This window comes from Branchiostoma belcheri, unplaced genomic scaffold (assembly GCF_001625305.1).
Source record: "Branchiostoma belcheri isolate BF01 breed outbred unplaced genomic scaffold, Haploidv18h27 scaffold39, whole genome shotgun sequence".
Lineage (NCBI taxonomy): Eukaryota > Metazoa > Chordata > Leptocardii > Amphioxiformes > Branchiostomatidae > Branchiostoma > Branchiostoma belcheri.
In genome coordinates, this window is record NW_017804009.1 from 177,575 (window position 1) to 194,774 (window position 17,200).

The window sequence follows — 17,200 nt, forward strand, 5'->3', positions numbered from 1 at the left end:
CCCCCCTCGTATTCCTTTGTTGCACATGGATCAGTTCCATCCATGCATCTGCATCTGATTGATCATGGCCTGCATTTATCTTGTATTGTCTGTGTGCAGCAGAGTGGATTCTCTACCTCCATGTAAAATTCTCCAAACTTTCAGTCCTGATGAATTTCGCCCCCCCCCTCGTATTCCTTTGTTGTACATGGATCAGTTCCATCCATACATCTGCATGTGATTTATCATGGCCTGCATTTATCTTGTATTGTCTGTGTGCAGCGGAGTAGATTCTCCACCTTATTAGCATTCATCAGATGGCTTCTTGGGAAGTAAGAGGATAACGTTGAGCAGTAGTGTAAAACCAGACTGATTTTGCCTCCTGGAGTTTATATGTACCATTGTCATGCCTAACAACTTCAATGTCACCAAATACTGCAAATATGTTTATCTTTGCAGAAGGAAAACATTGTTTTTTGCTGTTTTTTCTGTTTTAAACACACAAGGTCAATGACCTGGTCCAGACGTCTGTCACCATGGTAACTGGTGCTGTAGCAGAAGGAAAACATTGTTTTTGCCCTGTTTCGTCTGTTCCGAACACACAAGGTCAATGACCTGGTCCAGACGTCTGTCACCATGGTAACTGGTGCTATAGCAGGCACCCTGTGGTGTTGGGTTACATTGTGAAGCAGAACAGAGTTGGAAATACATAATTATATGTCCGCGGTAGCAGCAAGTGCAGAAAAAATGAAGCCCACGAATTATTTGTTAACAGTAATGATAAATTCGCAGTTCAGACGTGGTCGTGAAAACGGCGAACATAAAAGTACCATCAAAAAATCATAAATTACAGTTACAATATAATCGGCTCATATTTCATATTTAGAGGTTGAAAAGTTGCATATTTATGTGTTATTACTACAAATGTTGAATTCATTCACTGCAACTCACTAAAACCAGAAGTTATAACATGAACTGAGCTTGTTGCAAAAGATGTCAGATTGATTTAAAGTTTATAGGTTTAAAGACTTGGGGGTTGAAAAGTTGCATATTTATGTATTATTACTACAGATATTGAATTTATTCACTGCACTAAAACCACATTTGATAGCATGAAGTGAGCTTGTTTCCGAAAATGTCAGCCTGATTTTAAGTTTATATCTTAAAAGTGCCTATAAAGTGATGCAGTATGTTATACGGTCAAAGAATGTATGTCTTGGGAGAGATACTGACTTTTGATATTTATTGTTACTAGATTTAAAGGTTTGAGAATGAATTATCTCACAGATTGCCCTTTGTTGTGCATTACTTACTCATTATTGTGTTTGGTAATTACATTTGTAGGCCATGTTGATTGGATTATATGGATGACATCCGCACACACATCAATTTTTATCTCTTCCCAAATAAAGGTTTTCGACAATACTGTAAAGCGTACAAAGCAGCTGCAAAATGAGCAAATATATGCCGTAAATTGCAAAAAAAAAATAAAAATTAAAAAACAATACTAATGTAAGAATGACAAAATCAATTCCAAAGAAAATGTGGAGAAATGCAAATAACAAGATACCATACTCTGCGTGTTTAGTCATTTGTTCAACCTTCATAGATGGCCACGTAGATTTCATAATGATTTCACAATTATTTTCTTTTGCCAAGCTTTTTTTATTCGCACGCTCGCATCAGTTTTGGGGTTCCCAGAGGACATCCATATAATCACATCAACATAGTCTTAATGTCAATATGAGGTTGAATGTACAACAGTTTCTAAACGATCACAACTTAATTTCAGAAATGTATCTTCTTGCAATTATATAGAGTATTTGTAATCGAATTTCATAGTCAATCAATTTTAATGAAGTTTTAAGCTACCCGTTGGTTAATTAATTTCTATTTGTCATATTACTTCCTGCTTCTCAATATTGTATGAAATTAGACAGAGCTAAGATCATTATATTTTCTTAAGAGGCATTTTCTAGATGTAGAATATATATATAATTAATTGCTGCTTCCTGTATCATATATGTCTGTAATATGTTCCTATGAACTTTTCCAAATATTAGTCTAACTGTATAAATTATATCTGCTATATCTTGGTGATATTATTGGCAGTGCCTATTACTGCAGCTTATACATGTAACACTTCCACTTTAACTCTCATATGAACTTTTAGCAATGAATTTGGCCATGTTGATTTGATTATGAGGGTGAGATCCTCTGGAAACCCCAAAACTGATGCGAGCGTGCGAATAAAAAAGTTGCCTTCATTATGAAATACACGTGGTCATGAAGGTTGAATAACTGACACAGAGTATGCCATGGCGAATAATGTACTCTTCATTTTCATTTCTTCACATTTTCTTCCTTTCCTTTGGAACTGATTTTGGCATTCTACGGCATTAGTATCATTTTCAATTTTTTATTAATTCAAAGCATTTTTGTTCATTTTGCAGCTGCTTTGTACGATTTACATACCCTCTAAGCAGAGGTTTGGGTTATTTTTGGCGTGTTTTAAGCTTTTTTATCGGGATTTTGCACTGGAATTTTTTTCACCCAACCCAACAAAAATTCCAGTGCAAAAAAGAAACCCCGATAAAAAAAGCCTAAAATCACCCAAAACCTTGCTCCGCTTGGAGAGTACGATTTACAAACACGGCCGAAAATTCATGCACGCGCTGATATCATCCATACAATCAAATCAACATGGCCTAACTGCATGTCAAAAGTATGCGGTATTGGATTGAATGTCACCAGAAGCGTGTACGGAACAAGCGGAATTACACTAGCGCTGTCAGCTACTGTACGTGTAATCCCTATCCACTCCGAAAATCAATCTCAATAGATCTTTAAAGTGCAGGGCTGTTCAAGGACGGGATCACCGAGCTTTTGCGATATGGATTGTGGAGAGAAGTTTGGAGGGCGGCTTGTCGCTGAAGTCCCTGTCCATGCCTGTAGCCATGGCCTAAAGGTTCACTTTTTGGTTCACTTTTTATCTAAAAGTGGTCCAAGATTTTTTTTTCTTTAAAAGATGGACTGATTCGTGTCACCAGCTGGAATCGTAGGAAAACGGCTCACTTTGTCATTGAAAAAAGTTATCTTTGATTTTTTTTTTAAATCCTCTAAAAAATGCAGGAAATGCCATTTCAGAAGGTTCATTTTCAAAGTTTCCCGGGGGAGCATGTCCCTCGGACCCCTAGGAACCTCGCTGGTCCCTCAAGTAGTGGGAAGACCCCCACCCTCAAAATCCTGGCTACGGGCATGCTGCCACAGTCATTCACGAATTTGGCTTCCCGAACGCTAGCCGAACGCCCCCAACCTTGGTTAGGGGTAGATGTAGGTCGGCGCAAAGTCGGCTGGTGTTTGGCGAATTCGGCGCTGCCAGCCGAATGTTTCAAAACGTTCAAAACATTCGGGGGCTGGTCGGGAGATTCGATCATGGTTGGCCGGTGTTCTCTCGGCTGTAAGTCAGCAGAACACCGGCCAACCATTTCGGAGTACCTCAGCAGAGTCCGGGGGTCAAATTTGAATCAAATTTAACTCAAAGTCGTTTCAATTCGTATAGAAAGGTAGGTTAGACTGCTCCTAAACGTCATAACGACGTTGACCCATCAGTCTATCCTGGAATCCATATTTTTCCCCATTCCAACCTTAGCATTCATCACAAGACACGGCACACTCAACTTATTTTTATGCCGGAAAAAGCGTACGGACAACAGACATACTAGTACCCATACATTTTCACCTAAGTTAAGTGTAAAGTGCCTTTTCCAAGGGCACAAGTTCGGTGACAATGGCAGGATTCGAACTCGCTAACTCTTGGTTATAAGAGGTACGAAGGCCCACAACGACACCTCCATATCGCTCTTTCACAGCCCTTCCACACCGCGCTGCCAAGGGCTATACCTTTCATGTCCCTTGGCAGCGCGCTGTAGAAGGGCCGCGGAAAAGCGGTATGGAAGGTATATCCCTTGGCAGCGCTGTGTGGAAGGGCTGTGGAAGAGGCGTATGGAGGTGTCATTGTGGGCCTTCGTTAAGCCGAACGCTCTGTCGTTACGCCACACCATACAACTAGTAGTTGTACCGACAAATAGCTCATAAAAATGGATTCCAGGCTGCTATCGATCAGTCATATTTCTATGCCACACTCATTAAGTGATCTTGTGCCATATGTGTGTGGGCGAACACATGTCTCCACCAGAGGACATGTCTGTGCTAATTAAGGCCATTATCCGATCCTCAGATGGCCGGATACCCAGACGTAATGATCACTTCAGATTTTGTGCGGGGGTGTAGGGGTACTCTTAAAGCTGAGGTTTGGGCATTGGCGTACTTTAGTATTATACACTTGACTTTTATTACGCAACAATGTACAAGGTACAAAGTATGGCAGAAATGAGAGAACAAATCTAACAAGTCAGTCTACGTAGTACAATACTAGGTGATATGGGATGAAAAGGCGCTTATACAATCATTAAAAGAATTTCTTACGTTTAGACATTCTTTAAAATACTGTCCTATATTCACAATGTATGGATTGTCAAAAGTCAACAAGTATCTGAATTTGCTAGATGAATTCATGGCGAGAAATTCTGGTATAGAAGTTGATATAGTTGCATATAATGAATTACGTATATCAGAATATTTGGGACAAACAATCAAAAAGTGGTATTCGTCTTCTATTAATTCTGGACAGAATGGACAAACCCTCTGGTCAGCAGGTATTTTCTGAAATCTTCCTGTTTCCATACTTAATTTTTGGCGTGTTTATGCATCTGTATAGCCGGTATTACCGCCCTTCGGCGTAAAACACCGTACCAGCTTCGCAGGCACGTGGCGCGGCGGCAGCTGGCTACATCACACAGAACGACTTGTTACGCCCAATCGTTGCACATCTAGAGGCAGGTGTTGTTTAAAGCTTTCTCACAGGTGATGATGTTCCACTCGACGATAGTCCTTGGAAAATACGAATTTTTGAACACCTCAATTCTTGGTTGATAACTCTGATATTTGAAGGTATGCTTGTTTCTTGTTCTTTTCTGGGCTGGCTTTTTGATGCTCAATACCTTCAAAATGGTGCATCATGTGTGGTGTAAATATCTATGTTTATTGAGTTCCACTATTTTTTATGCATATGAGGCCACACCAAGTAAATTTTATGGATGACGTCCGCGCGCGCATTGATTTTGGCCTGTTCCTAGAAAAAAAAACAAGAAATTCTGCTTCCTGTAACTATGGCCAAAGAGTGCCGCAAATCGTCAGATTGACATCCGTAACCCGTAACGCGAAAACAGGACAGGACAACAACTGCTGTTCCACCTGATTTATTGCTGTTTTGGTGATGAATAAAAGACTTCTTGCTTGTTACACTGTGTCACCTCATTCAATTTGTGTCCTAACATTTGTCGTCTCTTAGTATATTTCTAATCTAGGCATCTTGTTTTTTAGGGCCTTTCTTGTTTTTTTTCGCCATCTCGCATTAGATTTAGGGTCCCCAAAGGACGTCATCCATAAAATTTACTTGGTGTGGCCTGATAAGAAAATGTCGTATTTTAGTGTCGTAACCACCTTAAGTCCATTTGTAACGATGAAAAATTTACAGAAAACTTTACTAGCCCAGCTTACGACAGTGCAGGGTCCAGGGTGTGGGTGTGCCTCATGCACTGCTTTAAGGCAGCATTAGTATCATAATTAGCTTTTTAATCTGTACATAATTACATTTGATAATTTTTGTACATAATCAATTCTGTGTATAACTTTTACCGAATTGTATATTTCATGTCTACTGATTTTTGATGTCTTATGTCTAATGTTTATTGTTTGACTTGGTTCCGTATTGTTTTGTATTATCATTTCAGGTTTGGGAGGACAACTTGTAAAGGCGTTGATACACCTGTTTTGTCCTCCGTCCTCCCTTCCACTTGTTTTTGCATGTGGTAAATTCAAATAAAGAAATAAAGAAATAAAGGGTTTCAACAAAGATCATTAAATGGACGATAATACAAGGTTTACAATTGCTGTATCAAGGTCTTGTGGACCACCATGTCCCAAGTTTTGTCCTTGGGGACACTTGCGTTAAAGTGTTCGAAGCCTTCGCTCTGCGTTTGATTCCTTAAGTGTGGTCTTAAGCCTATACGGGTGTACACTAGCCAGACACGTGAGCCGCTAAGTCTCCCCACTTTTTCACCCTCTTAAGAATCTTAACGCCTCTCTCTCTTCGGATGGGCAGAGATAAAGATAGAAACATCTGAAGGAACTGCTGTCTAGCTTGAATCGTGTCTCAAGACTCAGCACCTTGAGTATTTTTATGGCTCACTTTTAATCTGCTACATCTTTAAGGGTTTCTTTTGAACCTTAGTTGTTTATTGATTTTCTAGACGTCCGGTTGAAGGCCGTGTCCAATGGCGTTCCTTACAGCAGTGCGCAGGTGTATCCCACAACACACTGCGGTTTCCAGGGGTGTGCACAGTGCAATTTTACGGAATACAGTACACTCGTATTAGTGTATATATATAAAAGTTACAGTGCAATTTTACTAGTATACAGTGCAATCGTATTTGTATACAGTGCAATTTTACGGAATACATGTACAGTGCAATCGTATTAGTACACAGTGCAATTTTATGGAATACATGTACAGTGCAATCGTATTAGTATACAGTGCAATCGTATTAGTATACAGTGCAATTTTAGTAGTAAAATTGCACTGTATCCGATTGCATTGTACTCCGTAAAATTGCACTGTATTCTGTAAAATTGCACTGTATTCTGTAAAATTGCACTGTATTCCGTAAAATTGCACTGTATTCCGTAAAATTGCACTGTATTCCGTAAAATTGCACTGTATTCCGTAAAATTGCACTCAGTCTGTATTAAGTAAAATTGCACTGTATACTCTGGCACCCTTGGTTTCCGGTCTTCCAAACATATATATACCTGCAAGCGTACCTATAAGGGACAGGTACTGGGACATGAGATAGCGTGTGTTCTTCTATGTATGCCGTGGATTTATTTTTTATGTCCGATTGATGTGGTGTTCTTGAACACGGGTATCTCAGAGTACATGTTGAGTATATTTATGTTGACCTTCGCAGAAGGAAAACATATTGTTTTTGCTCTGTTTCTTCAATGTAGATGTCCTTGTTTTGTTTCCTCTTCCGTTCCAAACACATAAGGTCAATGACCTGGACCAGACGTCTGTCGTCATGGTAACTGGTGCTGTAGCAGACACCCTGTGGTGTTGTGTTACATTTTTTAGGGGTTGCAAGAGTCGGATTAGTGTCGCCTTATAGTTATACAGTAATTATGTACATGTAATAATGACGACAATGTGCCAGGAAATGGCAGTAAAAGTAAAATGTCAATATATCAGGTAGATTTCCTCATCCAGAATAATTTTTGTTTTTGCCGCCTTGGAACTGCATCGGATACCTTTAACTCAAGGCGTTTGCCGGGCGCTTTCTCTCTTGATCCGTTCGGCCCAAGATGACGCTTAAGATGGTCTCCTGGTTCTCTCGAGACGCAGTAGAATTAACAGTCAATCAATAAAGACATCCCACCGGGTTCTTGGCTAGATATGTGTGCGTGATCTGACTAGGAAAGTCAATATTACTATACAGAACAAGTGCCAAATACGTATGTTTCGTCAATTATGTTATTATAAATTTATTGCAAATATATGGCCAAGGGCTAATTGCAAGTACAAACAACATGTATGAAAAAGAAAAGAAAATACAATGATATAAGAGACTACATCTAATATTACACTACATACGTGATACTAGTTTTGCTAGATTTTACTTCTTCTTTTGAGGCAGTGGAAGACGAATTTGCCCACTTCTTTTACGATATGTGGGTTCTTTGAAATAAATTTTTATCATGGTAAGGAATAGAGGGGAAGTAAGGTTGCATTTTTGACACGATGGTAAATAATTGTTTTCCGGTATCATCATAAAATGAACAATTAGAGATGAATTGATTTTCGTATTCAACTGCATTTGCAACGCTGAAACTTGCACGAGTTTGAACCAACTCAGAATGTTTTTCACGTACGACGAAAAAAAAACACTTTGAACTGAAAATTGGATCTTGCCCAAACCACACTTCTTGTGGAGTAAAACATATTCTAACACTGCCACCAAAGTACTAGTACATGTGAGGTAAGCACGCGTGATTCGAAGTCATTTTCTGCACGCATTTTGATCTATCCACGTACTCACTTCAATGGTATGTTTCACAGAGAGCTCTTCTAGCTACTTGTAAATTATAGAACCTTTCCCTCACATCTCAAGTACAAGTACGTGTACATCTAAGACTGCTGATATACACTCCAGATGGCGCGGAAGCCAACTTGATCCCCGGAACCACATTACTCTATTTGATCACTGCCGGCAACAGTATGTTTTCCACCGCACATTCCGAGCACAAACGAAGGCCACATCAACACAGTTTCGTGTGACAGAGCCCAAGACATGGTGCTTCTGTATAAAATAATAAAAATAGAAGGGTAACATTTGTAAAGCAAATATATGTTTACCATCACATGGTCTAGCCTACCTAACTACTGCTCTGTTTATTCTTACTCAAGCAAATTCATATATGATGTTGCACTTATCCAACTCTGTCTTGCAACTTACAATATACATAATGTAACCCAACACCACAGGGTGTCTGCTACAGCATCAGTTACCATGGTGACTGACTGCTGGTCCAGGTCATTGACCTTGTGTGTTTGGAACGAAAGAAGAAACAGAGCAAAAACAATGTTTTCTTCTACGAAGGTATACATAACTAATACGTTTTTCGATTGGACGTTATACAATATAGATAGACATTTGTTGAGTTTTGCTTCGCTGCAACGTATTTTGCGGAAACTAATATACGACGCTGCCATTGAACTATTTGCTGCAAAATGTCCAAACGTTATGCTTATTTTATTCCGACATTTCATATGCGCCCAGATATTTGAAACGGTGTATGTGCCACCATATGTAAAGTTCAGAGGTTACCAACCGTCGTTGTTGTAACCATGTGTGCACAGCTGCTTTCAAGACCCTTGTGTTAATAACTTCTCAAGTAGGCTGCTCAGCTGTTTAGCATCATTCTAATTTCATCGCTGATGTTGGGTTGTCAGGAAAAATCCAAACAGAGGAGGCAGGGTCTCTAGAAGAAGAAAAGACACGACAGAAAGATCTAACGATTGGTAGATTATGTTACCGAAGGAAACATATTGTTTTGCTAGTTCGTCTTCTTCTTCAAACACTGACCTCTGACCTGACTGAACCAGACTGTCTGTCACCATGGTAACTGGAGTTGGGTTACATAATGTTGCAATTTTATAGCAGGAGGGATTTAGACTCCTGTCACCGTATATGTAAATGTGTTTGAGTAAGAATTAACAGAGCAGACCATATGCGAAGGTAAACATTATGCATTTGCTTTACAAATGTTACTTTTCTAGCCGATTGATTGGTTTTGTTTATTTGCACATATACAGAGAAATACATAAACAAATAATGAAAAAATAGACAAATATGCCGGGGGGGGGGAGCTGAAAACTTCACGGGCCTCCCGGGCCCCCAAACGAAATAGTAAATAACAGTAATTACATTACCAAGAAATCAAAATTAATTATGATACTAAAATACATGATCTAATAAGTTAAACATACGAAATGAAATTACATAATCCATCTTCAATTAGTGGCGTTATTGCGACAAGAAACCGATGATATAAATAACATAAGTAAAGCAAATTATTATATCTAATACGCCAAGAAAATAATATAAGCCAAATAACAGAGGATTGATACAAATGCTGGAAACAAGGAAAATAAACAAATTAGCTTAAAGTGATACTGGGTTTTTGTAGTAAATCTGTTTTTACGGAGTTTTTTGAAAATTTGTAAGTTGTAATGTTTGGCTTATGTTATTCCAAATAACGATTTCCGCTACGTATCTGCTTGGAGATTACTCACACTTCGTTGAGTCCAATCACGCAGTGCAACACAATCTACCGGTACCACGGCTCATGGTGATTAGTGAATCCCAGGTACTTAGTAGCTGCCCATTGGACCATGTTGATTTGATTATATGGATGATATCCTCTGGAAATCCCAAAACTGAGGCGAGCGTGCGAATAAAAAAGTTTGGCAAAAAATAAAAGTTTATTATGATATACAGAAATAACATACAGGATATGATAAGTAATAGACTTACTACTGCTACTACTACTGCTGGTGCTGCTACTACTACTACTACTACTACTACTACTACTACTACTGCTGCTGCTACTACTACTACTGCTACTACTGCTATTACTACTACTACTACTACTACTGACTACTACTACCTCTACTACTGCTGCTACTACTACTGCTGCTGCTACTTCTACTACTACTACTACTACTTCTACTACTACTACATGTACTTCTTCTACTACTACATCTACTACTACTACTACTACTTCTATTACTACTACTACTGCTGCTGCTGCTGCTGCTGCTGCTGCTGCTGCTACTACTACTACTACTACTTCTACTACAGTAACTTCTACTACTACTACTACTACTACTACTACTTCTACTACTACTACTACTACTACATCTACTACTACTTCTATTACTACTACTACTGCTGCTGCTGCTGCTGCTGCTGCTACTAACTACTACTACTTCTACTACAGTAACTACTACTACTACTACTACTACTGATACTACTACTACTACAACATACGGCCTCAAATAAGGCTATGGGACTACCTTTCCCCTGACAACCCAGCTCTATTACCACACATTTCTATTGATATCACGTCCTCAGTGAGAAGCGGCGTGTATACAGATGAGACCACAATGTAAATGACATTGAACCACGTGCACTTATCACCACTTTCGCGCTAGAAGTATTTTCCACTAATGAAATCACCGAAGGAAAAAAACGCAATTGGTGTAGCGACTTCAAGAACTGAATACTAATATCTTCGTAATATCCTCTCAAGGTAAAAAGTTCAGGGGAAGTGATCCCTGTTCATATTTTTCATCTCCATATTTATTATCTTGTCATAACTAATTCCCTTTCTTCGGGGAGAGCGATGCCCTCTTGGCTAGTTGTAATTTTCCAGGTTGGTGGTAGGTTTTGTGCGTGAGAAATAACCGTGTCCTTACTGTGTGTGGTTCATAAAAACCGTTAAAGCACACCTAGTGCATATAGCAGTCATTCAAATTTATGTGTCGATCGGTAAAACGTCTGTTAGTAAGTTGTAATTTTCTCGGTAGGTGGTCGTTTTTGTGGGGGAGGAATGCGATCCATAGTCTTACTGTACGTAGATCATAAAAACCACTATACCACATCTAGCGCATAGCAGTCATTGAAATATGTGTGTCGGCAAAACGTCAATTTCCTAAAACAGAGCAGGTACTAGAAAGGTTACAGTTGCAAATCAAGTACATAATGTTTACCTTCACATGGTCTAGCCAAACAAACTACTGCTCTCTAGCCCCTCCAGCTCTGTCCTGCTACACAATGTAACCCAACACCACCGGGTGTCTGCTCCAGCACCAGTTACCATGGTAACAGACGTCTGGCCCAGGTCATTGACCTTAGAGTTGTTTGCAGAAGAGGAAGAAACTGAGCAAAAACAATATGTTTTCCTTCTGCGAAAGTAAACCCTGGTAACAGACGTCTGGCCCAGGTCATTGACCTTAGAGTTGTTTGCAGAAGAGGAAGAAACTGAGCAAAAACAAATGTTCTCCTTCTGCGAAAGTAAACCATGGTAACAGACGTCTGGCCCAGGTCATTGACCTTAGAGTTGTTTGCAGAAGAGGAAGAAACTGAGCAAAAACAATAGGTTTTCCTTCTGCGAAAGTAAACCATGGTAACAGACGTCTGGCCCAGGTCATTGACCTTAGAGTTGTTTGCAGAAGAGGAAGAAACTGAGCAAAAACAATAGGTTTCCTTCTGCGAAAGTAAATCATGGTAACAGACGTCTGGCCCAGGTCATTGACCTTAGAGTTATTGCAGAAGAGGAAGAAACTGAGCAAAAACAATAGGTTTTCCTTCTGCTAAGTCAAACATAGATATAGCACGAGACCGTACCTATGAAATATCATCACGTGTGAGAAACGCATTATCCTAAGCACTTACGTGTATCTACCCTCTCATTGTTATTAATGGCTAATACCTTACTTTATGAGGGCTTCCATGTATTGCAGTCTATATTTATGACACGCTGTGTGCCCTACTGTACCTTTGTGATCTTCTTTCGACCCCGCCTGTGTAATTATGCACAACAAAACGAAGAATGTAAAGGTGAAGGTTTTATTTTTCCTGTGCATATATACATATAAGGCCATGTTGATTTGATTATATGGATGACATTTAATGGGAACCCCAAAACTGATGCGAGCGTGCGAATATAAAATTTCTTTACGAAGGCAATTTTTTTTACGAAATTTACAACCTACGTGGTCATGAAGGTTGAACAAATGACTAAACACACAGCTGTATGGCATTGCGAATAATAAGCTCTCCATTTTCTTTTCTTCACATTTTCTTAATTCTTTTCCTTTGGAATTGATTTTGGTCGTTTGTCGTTTTCCAATATTTTTTTTAGAATTTACGGCATGTATTTGCTTATTTTGCAGCTGCTTTGTACGATTTACAGTATGGTCGAAAACATCGGGAGGGGGTGGAAACTGACGAAAATTCATGCGCGCGCGTAGGTCATCCATAGAGATCAACATGGCCTAGTGACAGTAGTGTATATCTGCTAGAAGGTAAAAGATACGTCCGTAATATTGATTTGAAAGAAGCACGCACGCGTTTGCTACATTTTCGTCTGGAGTAATATATTTTCCGATGGAATCTTTTCTCATGTCGCAGTCCATTTGTTAAGTACGTTGTAATTGTGATTAAAAGTGCAGAAGTATCCTACAAACTATCCCAATCTGTATCTGTATCTGTATAGCCGGTATAACCGCCATTCGGCGCAGCACACCAGCTTCGCAGGCACGCGGCGCGGCGGCAGCTGGCTACATTACACCGATCGACTTGTTACACTTAGCCCTTGAACATCTAACTCTAAACAGTGTTTAAAGCTATCTAATGATAATACCCCTACTGTACTTGGTGACAGCGAGTTCCACTCTGCGGTAGTTCTAGGAAAGAATGAATTCTTGAACACCTCAATCCTTGGTTGATAACTCTGGTACTTGAAGCCGGCATGGCTATTTCTTGTTCTCCTCTAGGCTGGTATTAGGTACTTAGTAATTGGGACGTCCACCAGTTTATTAGTCATTTTGTACATCATGCATAGTCTGGACAGTAATGTGCACCGAAAAACCCCTTTTATGCCAGATGTAATGATATATAATGATATATATTTTACTGCTAAAATCAAAGAACCCACATATTATAGAAGAAGTGGGTAAATTCGTCTTCCATTGCCTAAAAAGAAGAAGTCAAACCCAGTAAAACTATAGTTTGTACCATGTATGTTGTAGAGTATAGTATAATGTTACGGATGTAGATATAGTCTCACATACCATTGTATTTTCTTTCTTTTGTTGTTTGTAACTGCAATTAGCCCTCGGGCATGTATTTGCAATAAACTTTCAATTATTATAATAGTAATATTTACCACACTTATGTCATACCGCATTCACTGTATGTAGATGGTTATTTCTGAGTTCCAGTATTTGCTTCCCTGATGTAGGGTAGAGTAAAGTAGATTACTGGAATATAGCGCATAGTATGTTATCACAACGGCATAATAGTGCGCTTTATATATCAGTTTGTCTTCCTGTATGGTAATGATTACTTTTTTACGCTTCGCTGGTAGATAGTCCTGGCGACAGAATGGCTGATTGTCACGGTAGCAAGTCCACGAAAACATTTCAAGACGGATAGTATGAACAGACTTTCAAAAATCTTTTTCTTTATGACTTGCTACCATGACAAAATCAACCATTCTGACGCAACGCTTTAGGCCAAGTTCTGAAAAGTGTGTATTTTCCTTGATATAGATCTATGATAATACTCTGTACAAAATAATGTGAAGTTCCGTGCTAAGGATTTTTTGCTAAGGCCACAGCAACTTTTAATTTTCATGGATGACATCCTCCACAGACTCCAAAATTAATGTCATAGGGCAAAAAAAAAACAAGCTGTTTCGAAATCAGGCGAACATCTATGCGTGTCTTCGAAAAATCTACTTGCTATGGCCTAACTTTATGTTTCTCTGTTGTTCTAGGTGATCCATCTCCAGTTTGGACCGGTTCCAAGCGGTTCGAACCAGTTTTATATATACTCGAGCAACAACTCGTGACTGGAATATCCGCATCTATACATCATGATCAATCTGAAGTCTTTAGAACTGTCAGAGAGCAGTCTATGCACTGCATGCAACGAAGACCCCGATAGAACCACCGTGATAGAACATGCACCCACCGGCACTGAGGCATCGGGAAACCCAGGCGGCGTGTCTGATTACACCGGTGGGTTGATCAATACCACGCCTTGGATGTGTCATTTCGTACTAAATCATCATTAGGCCACAGCAAGTAATCTCCAAGCAGATCCCTATCGGTGGCAAAAAGACAGTATCAAATTGGCCAGGCAGTATCCATTAGCCAGAGAAGGTCCGCGGCCACCGACGGGTCAGGTTGGTGGGGGTCAGGACAAAAAAAGGCCATATATAAAAAGGTAACGATCATTCCCCCACAACCTCTGCTTGGAGAGTAACAGCAAGCACATTTTATAGATAACACCCTCTGCAGACTTCAAATCTAATGCGATAGGGCGAAAAAAGGTGATCCCAAAAAACAAGATCCCTACATTTTCAAATGTTTCACATCATAGACCAAGAAATGATACCTATCTTGTGCTACGTTTACTGTTAACTATTACAACATTCACTGAAACAACTTTACAAATGCATTTGATTCACTGGGAAAATCACACATAAAGGAATGAAACACATGATTGCATAAAAGTAAACCTTGTTTAACAAGAAATGATATCCTATATGTTGTACTAAGTTTACGTACTGCCAACTATTACAACATCAATTTCTCACTGAAACAACTTTACAAATGCATTTGATTCACTGGGAAAATCACACATAAAAGGAATGAAATACATCATTGCGTCAAAGTAAAAGTCAGAACAATAAATCAGAGCCTTCTCATGTTTCCTCTCTTCATATTTAGGCCACAAAAGTAAATTTTATGGATGACATCTACAGACTCTAAATCTAATGCGATAGGGTTTTAAAAAAAGGTGGGCCAGAAAAACAAGATCCCTACATTTTCAAATTTTTACATCACAAACCTTGTCAAACAAGAAATTATACCTATTCTGTGCTAAGTTTACTGCCAACTATTACAACGTCCATTTGTCACAGAAACAACTTTGAAAAATAAAAGATCTCAATCATTGTATGAAGGGTTTTGATTCAGTGGGAACATCACATATACACAGCCACCATCACATATATGAATTAAAAAGAAATTAAATACATCACTGCATCAAAGTAAAAGACAAAACAATAAATCAGAGCCTTGTCTTGTCTCCTCTCTTCATATTTATCTGTCATCCACCTTCCGGCATGGCAACAGACATCTTTGTCCATTTTCGGCATGTTGACCACTGTCAGAGGGCAACAAAATTTCTCTTAGCATGAAAGTTCATCTGTGTTGGTACACGTCATTATGGAGGTAATTCCCACTTCATTGTAGTGTTGGTAGTTAAAGTTTAGTCTCAAAATTTCTCGTTTTTTTTTTCTTTAAAAAATGCGCGATATGATAGCATCCATAGAAATTACTTACTGTGGCCTTAGGCCCCCACGCCGGCATTTCCAATGACTCTGCTAGTACTCCTTGATTTGATGAATGGTACACCAGGGCAGACTTTGAGAGATGGTCTCTCTTCTGAAATTTCACGCCGACCTACACAAATGTAGATGATATAATTTCTCGGAATCCAAGTTTAACCTTTAGTGCACTCACGTACACACATTCATGTATTGATGTGAAGAGCCCATCCGTAGAAACTACCAGATCAGGTTGGATCATATAAATTCTGATTTAGGAAGAATCGAAGATGAGAAACATTTTGAAATAGAATGTAAACTAGAGAGGCCGACATTTGCTTGGGAGCAAATACAGCATATTTCAGTCCATCTCCCTCCCACGCAAAAGTGGACTATTCCAAACTTACCCCAGTGTAAAACTGGCAAAGATTCTCAAATAAATGAATTATATAGTAGCTATGTAATTGAGAACAAAGATGCAAGAACAAGCACATTGAATCTCGAAAGATTTACTAATCTTATTACAGGTATGCAAATACTAACAATGATGAGATTTGATACATTTTGAAGGTCTTAGGCACATAAAATTGAATGTGTGGGTCATTATGCACGACTTACGTGCAATGTGACCCCAGGTAACCCGCAATGGAACACGTGTTCCATGGATGGAACAGGCCATTCTTTAGATAGAACATGGAACGGGTATAGCACTTTTGGCCCCTTTTTTGCTGAAAATAGCCATTAAAGTCCCCCAAATGAGTCATTTGGAAGTGGTGTATGCCAAATATGTGACTGCTATTCTGTAGACACATGTTCAAGGTACCCTTATACCGAATTTCAGATCATTCGGTTGTAAAACCAGGGCTCAGGATCCAAAAATCCATTTTTTGGCGAAAAATGCCCCAAAAAACCTTCATAAAAAATTGTCAAAGGCATGTATCAAAAAAATGAAAAAAAAACGCCTGGGGGTATTGGCCCACTCTACCTCCATGCCAAATTTCAAGTCATTTGGCTGAATGATGGCGGAGTTGAATCCCTTTGACTGTTTGGCAGGAGAAGGAGGAGGAGAAGAAACATGAGGGAACACAATATATTTCATCCATACCATGGTATGGACTGAAATATAACTATACAACAAAGAGAGAGCAGATCTTTATAATCTGATACAATCCATGTTCCCCTTCTTTATACATCTAAGCTGTACAGATAAATTCATATGTCTAATGAGCTTAGACAAACCTTCTGTATTGAAACATACCTGTTCTTACCTTTTTTCCATTACTAAGAAACGAGAAGAAACCGAATTTACTTAATTGTAGCTAGTATACAATGTAACGTTATCTGTATTCCATCCTTTTCTTGTGACCTGTACTGAACCCAGTGGGTATGTGTGTACAATTAAGGTCTTCATTCATTC

General features: G+C 39.1%; 1 protein-coding gene across 1 annotated transcript in view; it reads left to right on the plus strand.

The window, feature by feature from the left end:
• LOC109476782 (protein artemis-like) overlaps nt 1–14,417 on the plus strand; it is a 34,988-nt gene extending 20,571 nt beyond the window's left edge. Inside the window, exon 15 of the mRNA XM_019777801.1 lies at nt 14,224–14,417. Coding sequence (XP_019633360.1) covers nt 14,224–14,393 — 170 coding nt within the window. The 3' untranslated portion in view covers nt 14,394–14,417. The remainder of the gene's footprint in view (nt 1–14,223) is intronic.
• The last annotated feature ends 2,783 nt before the right edge of the window (nt 14,418–17,200 follow it).